This window comes from Mya arenaria, chromosome 16, assembly GCF_026914265.1.
Source record: "Mya arenaria isolate MELC-2E11 chromosome 16, ASM2691426v1".
NCBI lineage: Eukaryota > Metazoa > Mollusca > Bivalvia > Myida > Myidae > Mya > Mya arenaria.
Genome location: NC_069137.1, coordinates 42,064,349 through 42,074,971, shown reverse-complemented (window position 1 = coordinate 42,074,971; position 10,623 = coordinate 42,064,349). Strand labels below are relative to the sequence as shown.

Genomic DNA, 10,623 nt, shown 5'->3' with positions numbered 1-10,623 from the left:
GGCCTGGCTTGATATTTTGCCATTTGAATATATGCTACTGTTTAGTATTTCCCTACACCATATGTTTGCTATTACAAAACAATTATTAGCCTAAGTATCAATCTGACAGCAGGAAAGGTTGGACGAATGTCATATTAATAGTTTACTCGTAATGAATATACTGCATTCCAACTCTTTATAAACATTGCGGTAATACAATTATGCACAGTTTATATCGAGAGACTGCTTTCAATGGGTTTTAAGCGTATACTAATTATAATTATGATGGTTTAAGGTTGCGCCTACAATGTTTTCGACGGTTTACATTCAATCTTTGTCAGGCGTGTACATATACAATTATTCACGTTTTGAAAAATATAAACTCTATTGATTTCAGGAGATTCGTACGAGTACTCGTTGTACTTCAGTACATAGGAAGATTAGCTTGGCGAGACACTACGGGTTGAGATTGTGATTGAGATTTTACGTAAGTATTTTTGTGATATTGGGGCCAGGTGTTTTTATACAGAGTTTTTTTTGTCTGCGTGTCATGTACCATCTATCTTGTTAACACTCTCTACAAGATAGCGGAGGTGGATCATTATGCAGCCAAGGCAGACATATGAATATTGAAAGCTTTAAAACGACACAACGTTTAGTAAAGCTACTGCTGTCTATTGAGTAATAGAAACTTTGGGTTAATTTAAGCAGAAAATCGAGTTATGTTGTGTGGGTTGCGTCCCCTCTGTTGTTGATGTTGCAAGCAATGCTCTAACTAGACAAAAATCATTGGCTTGATTTGAAACCTCCAGTCGTAAACTCCATACCGAAATTGGTCGATTTTTAGTATTGATAGAAATGATCGATTCTGTATTTGTTGTTTATTGGACAAAGACATACTTGTTATGGATGATGAAAATCATGTATTTTTTAGTGTTCAAGATTTAATGACATCCGGGTAAAATATTTGTTTTCTTGGTATCGTGGAAATACTGACATTGATCATTTTCACATCCTGATGACATCGGAAAAAGTTACCCATATCATATCCACTGCTCTTTACGTTCATAAACTCATGTTAGCTAAAGATCATATTTATCTTTGTTTAGCAGATAAAACACTTATTAAGTTACATATATGTATTTTTTTATGTTGGATTTACATTGTTAAATGTATAATGGTCTGGAGGACTTTTATTGAATAAATGTTCGTTCTTTCAAACTTGTCAGACATGTCAAAACCTCTTTTTGTCAAACGACCAGATTCTGGTATTGAACAATTTCATAGGAATTGACCTTCTGATTCTATACCATAGACTTCATTTGTTATTATTGTTCTGTTTACTTCATTTGTTAAGATTTATAAATACGTTTATCAAACATCAGAACATATCGATTTTTATTGATGATCCTTTTCTAAAAAAAATCAAAACATGTCATTTGAATTGCGTTAAAATAATGACTTAAGAATTGGTGTTTATCTGCGTAATCAATACATGGATCAATATGGTATGAAGCCCGATCGAGAGAATGGAACGGAATATCCCATTTCGGTTTGACAATAATAAGCTGTTAAAGGTGCTTATTCACCAATGTGAAATCTAAGAGGTTATATAAGGAATTCGCTTTCTCACTGAGACCTCGCATCAGATTTATTTTTGCTAATGCATTATGCAAACTACCCACTAGCTGGGCCACCTCACATAATTTAAATCGAAAGTGGCTGACTACTGAACAACTGAAATAAATGTATTTGAAAACTTGCGAAATACGCCTTCTTATTTATCCAAAAATAGAATGGCCATAACATCAGCAAACGGTTACAAAATTTAAACAAAGTCTTCTATATTTCAACCAGAATGTACGTTTTTTTTGCATAGTTACTTTATTCCAGGTCTTCAACTATTGACGAAAATAATATCGGTCACAATACTTTAAAGTATGATGAGCATACACTCAATTTAACATTCTGGTACATATTTCTAATATCATTCAAAAATTGCAATGGAATACTAAGACATCTTAAGAAAACAGCTCAACATAACAAATACCTTTAACTCTATGATTACCTCTAACCTTTTTGAATTCGAAACTTAAAAATGTCATAAATTGCCCACTCTATCGGCGGCGCCATTGATCTTACCAAAAAGAAAGTAAACAAGAAAAGGAGGTAACTTTTTTATCAATTATTCGATTTGTTTTCATTTTACCTTGTCTTTCTATTTAACTTGTGCAGCGATGCTTAATAGAAAGGAAAAACAGAAACTTAATGATGATGAAATCATTTATTCTGATGTCCAGCTTAAGTTTAGTCTTTGAAAAAATATTATTCCAATTGACGTTTTAAATTAGTTTTTTTTTTCAATTATGCTCTTTCACTCAATTACTTTTTAAAGAAATCCTGATCGGGCTTAGTCATTATTTGTTCTGAATCATCCACACGTTTATTTTAAACATAAATTGCTCTATATGCATGGGTTCTTTGTTTAAATTAAAATGCACTCTTGTCCGTCAGATATATGTGATTTCAGAAGCGGAAAACATTATCGAACTAACGACAATTTTACACCTTCTCACAATAAGTATTCAATGTAAAAGATATCGTTATTTTTGCTTACTTCAATTTATTTAACATTAAGACGGCGATGCTTTCATGCAAGCGAGTGAATGCGCGAACTTCCAAACAACACACTTTATGAAACCAGCTAGTGATTAACAATGTTGTTTAGCGCTTGTTCGTTAGATACTTTCTAAAATAATATATTTGAGTCCAATTTGCGAAAGCATTAGTGTCAACACTGAAATTCGAAAAAAATAGTAAACATAATCAGATAAAAGAAGACATATACTTGAAATTCGATAAATACGTCTTTTTTTCTGTACAATCTTTTTTATTAAAGTAGTCACTGAGTTTACTTGTTGATTTACATGACGCATAAAGGTATTGACACCCTTATTATTGGGACGTTAAACTGTCTTTTGCAAGCCCATTCATCACGACTTTCCGTAGTATTATAATGACAAAAACACCGATTGATTTCAAAGCTTTTGAAAAACAAGCACAGTATAATTTCAATAGATCAGTACTCTTTTGCTTGTAGTCTAAGTAGAAATAAACAAGCTATATACAATATGTTTTGTAGCACGTTCAAGATTTTGAAATACTAAAATTCAATGTCACAATTATTCGTTATTCAATACTTTTATTATTCGCTGGCTTATTACAGGTTTTCTCAAACCGATTCCATAATCCGCATCTGAGATGTGATATTTCTCTTCGGTTGTTGCAAACTGAAATATTCACAAAACTAATCTTAGTGTAGTTTATATTTATGCTACCTGCTTGAAAATGATATATGTGGTGCATATCTATAAATAATACATTTTTTTCTATTTCAAATTTTCCACTGTGAAAATGTATGCTAAACAAAACCTGCATTTATTTAAGCAGATAACTTTAAATAAAAACATGTTATTGTCAATGAATACACTAAATATTAAAATGACATTATTTTAGAAAGAAGTGTTCCTAAAAGGTTTATTCTAGATACATTTTTTCAAGTGAAACTATGTTTCCTGAGTGATCACCCTAACTATTGGCTTAGATTTTAGGTTTAATGTGGTTTTTGATGAATATGTATGGTTGCTCCCCTTATATTAGAAAACTATGTTGACACAGGTTCCGACACTATCAACTTTTAAACGAATGTTCTACTAAAATAGCACAAAGTACTATACAACATAGCTTACAATCCCACGGACAGATAACCTTTTTTAATATCTGATTAAATTGGGGTTCATAAACTAATGTCAAACTTCAACGGATACTTCACCAGTGCAAACTCGTATTGACTACGGGTACCAGAAACCTATGTCGAACTCCGCAAAATATGTTATCAGTGCATACTCGTATTGACTTCGGGTATCAGAAACCTAGGTCGAACTCCGCAAAACATGTTATCAGTGCAAACTCCTATTGACTTCGGGTATCATAAACCTATGTCGATCTCCGCAGGATACGTTATCAGTGCATATACCTATTGACATCATGTACCAGGAACCTATGTCGAACTCCGCGGGATACGTTATCAGTGTATACTCTTATCAACTTCGGGTACTAGGAACCTATGTCGATATCCGCGGGATACGTTATCAGTACATACTCTTATCGGCTTCGGGAACTAGGAACCTATGTCGAACTCCGTGGGATACGTTTTCAGTGCAAACTCTTATCGACTTCGGGTACCGGAACCTATGTCGAACTCCGCAAAATACGTTACCAGTGCATACCCCTATTGACTTCGGGTAACGAAACCTATGTTGAACCCCGCAAAATACGTTACCAGTGCATACTCCTATTGACCTCGGGTACCAAAATCTATGTCGAACTCCGCAAAATACGTTATCAGTGCATACTCCTATTGACTTTGGGTACCAAAACCTATGTCGAACACCGCGGTATACGTCGTCAGTGCAAACACTTATCGACTTCGGGTACAACAATTTTTATGTCGAACTCCGCGGGATATGTCATCAGTGCAAAAAATTATTGCCTTCGGGTATCAGGAACCAATATCGAACTCCGCAGAATACGTTACCATTGCATACTCTTATTGACGTCGGGTACCTAAAACCTACGTCGAACACCACAAGAAACGTGATCAGTGCATGCTCTTATGGGCTCTGGGTAATGGAAACCTATTCCGAAATCCGCGATATATGTTATCAGTGCATACCCTTTTTGACTTCGGATACCAGAAAACTATGTCGAACTCCGCCAGATACGTTATCAGTGTGTATTCTTATTGACTTCGGGTATCAGAAACCTATGTCGAACTCCGCCAGATACGTTATCAGTGCGTATTCTTATTGACTTCGGGTATCAGAAACCTATGTCGAACTCCGCCAGATACGTTATCAGTGCGTATTTTTATTGACTTCGGGTATCAGAAACCTATGTCGAACTCCGCCAGATACGTTATCAGTGCGTATTCTTATTGACTTCGGGTATCAGAAACCTATGTCGAACTCCGCCAGATACGTTATCAGTGCGTATTCTTATTGACTTCGGGTATCAGAAAACTATGTCGAACTCCGCCAGATACGTTATCAGTGCGTATTCTTATTGACTTCGGGTATCAGAAACCTATGTCGAACTCCGCCAGATACGTTATCAGTGCGTATTCTTATTGACTTCGGGTATCAGAAACCTATGTCGAACTCCGCCAGATACGTTATCAGTGCGTATTCTTATTGACTTCGGGTATCAGAAACCTATGTCGAACTCCGCCAGATACGTTATCAGTTCATATTCTTATTGACTTTGGGTACCAAATCTCTTTATCGATCTCCACAGGGTACGTTTTAAGTGCATACTCTTATTGACTTTGGGTACCAGAAACCTATGTCGAACTCCTTGTAAACGTTTAAAGTGCGTTGTCTGATTTTGTAAGGGACCAGAACCCTATTCGATCGACAGAACGATTCGATTCGATCAACGTTTTATATGGATCATCTGAATAAATTTGTGTACCATAAACCTATGTCAAATGTCATACCGTTTTGGGGTTATCTCTGAAAAATATAAGATGTGTACAAGTTTTAAGTTAAAACGTTAGTAAGTATATCCGTAATGTTTTAACTGGTTCCATTGGTGTCCGTTTCATAAAACGCATACAATTTTTGTATTACAAATTTGGTCATTCGATATTCGTGCAAGTAAATTATAGCATGAATGCACATCAAAAGGCGGAATTTAATGGTAAATACAGTTTTGTTTTATGTTCGTCATTGTGATATCAATTTCGGAATGCAATGTTTACAAACGGTGATTAGCGATAGTAGGATTACAATAGTTCAATTGAAATTAAGGTACGATGATACTTGAATATTTATAACTATTTCTTTGGTATAAGTGTACTAAAAGTGTGTCAACTTAACAGCTAAACATTATATAAATTACCCGATGTTTAAATATATGTGTAATTGAGTTTCAGGGATGCATATATCATTTTTGCATACCATGTTACACATTTTACTCATTTGCTCTTTCGTCCTTATATATAAAATTGTGCTTGCGATAAATGATTTTTTTTTATCTTTTTCTTGCACAGCTGTCCTGTTAACAAGAAAGTCAAAAGTGACTGCACTAGACAGTGCAAAGGACATCTCCGCTGCCCAACACACCATCCTGTTTTGCTACAAGATTGCTTATTAACCTATTTCCGTTTCTCGTTGAAAATTTCAGGTATTCATTTCACAGATAGAACAACATTATTCAGCTGGTCTTGTCCTTTGTCACCAGAGAGAGAGAGCAACGATTGGAAGCATTTGTTTTCCATCACAACTATATATACTGTATTGTAATATTTGAATTTTTACGTAATTAGTTGAATAAAACGTTACTATTTTCGTTGTGTAAAAAATTAGTATTCTCTTTGTCAGAAGAGGAGAACCAGACATGAATTATCTGATCTTCAAACTGTGTGTTCTTCTTAGCTTCGCAATTTCAAGCTTAGCAGGTAAGACCTAATCATCATAATAGTTTTTATACTATTTTAATCATTAAATAGCTATAAACCCGTGGCCATAACTGTTGCAAATCCAGCATGCTTTTTTCAACTTGGTACATCAATGCTTATTTATAATTTGTACAATAAACATCCTATTATAATGTTCAGAAATACATGAGACCTACATTCGTGTTTATTATCCCTCTATTCCTATTATACAAATGAATTCTGCTTCAGTATGAAAATAGCATGGCAATGCTATTGAAAAGCATTCTTTTATAACATTGTTTCATATTCTTGATTCGAGCGAAAATATATATTCAATAATTATGCGAAAGGCTACAGAAACCGGCTCAGTAGTAAAACGTTCAAACATAATATCGGTTTAATTGCAATGGGTTAACGCAAAAGACATAGAACATAAAATCACAAACAAGACAGATGGACGAACAGCACACAACTCAACAAACAGCACAGTGCATACATACTATATATATAAAACAAGGTATGTTTATCAAGGAATGTTAGGTACCTATTGATGAATATATTCAAAACGTTTTCAAATAAAGTTGTTTGTTTCTCATTTATCAGTACAAAAACACTCAACAACTGTTAAATATTAAATGACATGTTGTCTAAGTATATAAGATATAACAGTTTCGTTGAAATATTGATTTCGATAACAAATGTTGATGACGGTAAAATAGATTTTGTTTGAAAAAGAATACCGTTTAATAAACTAAGATATTCATGACCTTTATACAGGTCAATGACCATTACGTTGAAATGGCACAATGACAGTCACGACATCAGCGTCGTGTTCTCACGTTTTAAGCAAAGGAAACTCCCGAAACAGTCAATTATGTCAAGGGAAACAAGCCACGGCACTATGTGACTCGGCCAGTTTTTTCTCTTATACCATGGACGGTTTTTCGGCCAGTTTTTTCTCATATATGATGGACGGTTTTCGGCACTATATGCCTCAGGCAGTTTTTCCACTCCTCTGTCTGACGCTTTTCTGCATATCATCCTTACTGAAATACCACATGCTACATTTTGTTTTGTAAATATTCGATACAACTGCAAAACGTTTTAAATCACTAAACTTTGTTTATATCATCCAAATTGATGCCTGATTGCGTGTACTTATGTTTACAATGACCTTTTTCCAGTGACCGTAAAAGAAGATGGTAAGGAGGTAGACTGTAGTGTCCCATGCGCTTGTTGTAGAGAAGGACGAAAACGTTGTGGAAAAAGTCATATTTGCGATTCTGGCTGCATTGATACAGTATATGGTAACAGATGTGAACATCTTTGTAAAGCCAACTGTTATACGTGTCAACAATCGAAGGGGACAACCTGTACGACATGTAGGGAAACATTTTATGATATCGACAGTAGCTGTGGTAAGACCTGCTCAGTCGGGTGTATTGGTGGAAAATGCAACTATCTAGATGGCACATGCTCATGTCGTAAAAACTTCAAAGGAGAAAGATGCGAAGCGTGTGTTGACGGACGGTATGGTTCAACCTGTGATCAGGTTTGCAGTTTTGGCTGTGCAACACTTTCCTGTGACAAAAACACTGGTTTTTGTGAATGCAATGGCTTTTTTATAGGCCCTAAATGTGAAATATGTGCAGTTGGAGATTATGGTTTTCCGGGCTACACTGGATTGAAATGTGGAACAGGTTTGAATATGTGTTTCTTCATTTCATTGTGGAACATGTTACTATGTCAATATAATTAAATAGTAAAAACACTTATTACTTTTAACTCTGCGAAGAAGGAAATAGAAAATAATGTTCTGAGATTTGGTAAAGTCGGCTATGATTATATCAGAGAGGAGACGTTTTTAAGTTCAATGAAAACATTAAGTGAGAAAATGTTCGGTTTCAAACTGAGGTACCGATTATGGTTCCAACTGTTGCGTGATAATAGATCTGTGCATGTTTCTGGTCGATATGCTGAGCCTAAACCACCATTGTGTTTGTTTCATACATACGTTAGCCTCCTTTCAATAGTACCAGTGTATCCATCCGTCTATAATGTACGGTATTAAATAACTTATACCACTGACTAAGCGCTGGATAACGAGAATTTTAAGCGTTGGTGATTACACTATAGTAAGAAGGTTAATAACAACTGAAATATTCTAGAATACCGTACCACGACTGCATTTTTATGTGCTAAATCACAAACAACGCCGTGTCGTTATTATCCGTAACACCTACATTGGAATTTTAAACCTACAGTTTGCATGTCAATATCATAAAGAAGTGCCTACGTTCTCACTTAACGACAAACAAGTTTACACTCAATATTTTTTTTGAAACGGGTGTAGAAATATATTTAAAGTACTCCTACATTTAAATGAAGTATCATTTGCTTTAGCGGTCAATTTCCATAGTATAACCACTGAGGTTAAGTCCAGATATGTACATATAAGAGAAAGAAAGTGATTTGGTTTTTGTCATTATTGTCGATTTACAATTTTAAAATTTAAAATAAAACCACAACCGTGAGTACTGTTTTTTTCATGTTTAGGTATTAATGTGCGGACTGTTTTAACTCATGTTATTTTTTATGTAATGATACAACACTATGATGCCGATTGAAGAACATGCATTTCGTCAAAAATTGAACGCGTATATGTTTCGCAATTTGAAGAAAAGTCATCTTACCAAGCAAAAGTAGGTACCAGAATCGGTACGTTTCTTAACAAGGAGCAATTATGTTTGGAACAGAAGAATTTTTCTCAATTTTCAATTGGATGAAACTAAATTATGCCCCAACTCCCTTTGCTCAATGCTGAATGCAAATTTAAAGTATCCTAACAAAATGGGTTTTTTTCAGTTTTTAAAGCTAGCATTGGCGATGATTTTTTTTTGGTGTGTGCCGGAGTTATAGTGGCGGTAATGGTGACTGTGGTGGTTGTGATGTTAATAGTGAGGTATTTGTTGTTCCATAACAAGGTTTAATGTATAAGCTGTATATCTCTTAGTTCAAACCTGTCTTATTTCAAGGCGAAGATGTCAATAGTTTTGATAAATTGAGACAAATAGATGTGTAAACGATTAATATGATCTGACATTTAATTGTTGACACTGTTATATAAAACATTGATTTTAGATATAAGAACTTCTGTTTGTGTTCCATGTGACCTAGATGTAACAGGAAGAAGGCCAACGACGCAATACCAAAAGGGATAAAAACCAGCAATCGAAAATCTGGAGAGACAGGTAGAACTTCTTTAAATTATCACATCAGAATTAAAGGAAATGAAAAGTGTGATCCTTATCAGTACCACTTCTAACACATGTAATATATGAAAATAAACTAAGAGCATGTGCCATTTGCGAAGTTCTTACAATCATCAATATTTCAAGATTATCACATTTACACATTTTTCTAAACAAATGTTTCACATTTTGGTTGATTTGGACACAAATATAATTTATTTATAAAGCATTGTCACTGTATAAGTTATTAAAAAGTGTTTAATTACTATACCGTTCTGTTTTAATTTTAGATTTCAAACTCATGTACGAGTATTTAGACGAAAAAACACGTGAATAACAACAGATACCTGAAAATGAAATGCCACTTGCTTCGACTTTTATGGTTGGAATGCGGTCTAATGGAGATGTAAATACGGTTTATTACAACAATGCAAATAAAGATAAAATACTTTGTAAGGAAATGGAATAACCAATTGTGTATTCGTGACTATGTAAAAACAGGACACTGTTAGATTGTACTCGACTAATTCTTGTAGATCCTTTAGGTAGTGAAAATCAAAAAAATGTTAACCAAATATTAACAAATATACATGTACGAACAGGAAGCATTGGGTTATTTGTTTTAGATACTGTGTGTACAACTATCAAATAACCTAGACCCCTGGAAATGTTTTCTAATACTCGTTCATCTTGTTCGGTAAACCAATACCGTTAAGAGATATAAACCTATACTATGTGAAAACAAAATCTCACTGATGATATAATTCTCTTCCTAGGCGAATTCCGAAAACTGCATATTAAATATTAAAGTTCATGCAATGAAGTCCGTATAATGGTAATTGACATAAACATTCCCGGAATTGAAGTTTATACCTTATTAGCCGAAGAAAATGG

At 34.4% G+C, this 10,623-nt stretch overlaps 1 protein-coding gene across 3 annotated transcripts; it reads left to right on the top strand.

Annotated features, from left to right (window-relative positions):
- Positions 1 to 2,065: 2,065 nt before the first annotated feature.
- Positions 2,066 to 10,323, top strand: LOC128221867 (multiple epidermal growth factor-like domains protein 11). 3 transcript variants are annotated; one of them, XM_052930491.1, is made up of 6 exons: positions 2,066 to 2,148; positions 6,423 to 6,499; positions 7,663 to 8,178; positions 9,344 to 9,440; positions 9,656 to 9,729; positions 10,020 to 10,323. In XM_052930491.1, exons 2-6 carry the CDS (start codon positions 6,439 to 6,441, stop codon positions 10,064 to 10,066), a joined length of 795 nt encoding a protein of 264 aa, XP_052786451.1. In that variant the 5' UTR covers positions 2,066 to 2,148; positions 6,423 to 6,438; the 3' UTR covers positions 10,067 to 10,323. The 3 variants fall into 3 exon arrangements, 2 of the variants coding, with proteins under 2 accessions (XP_052786451.1, XP_052786452.1); XM_052930492.1 differs by lacking the exon at positions 2,066 to 2,148 and adding an exon at positions 6,096 to 6,225 and having other exon boundaries at positions 6,426 to 6,499; XR_008259009.1 differs by lacking the exon at positions 9,344 to 9,440.
- Positions 10,324 to 10,623: the final 300 nt, after the last annotated feature.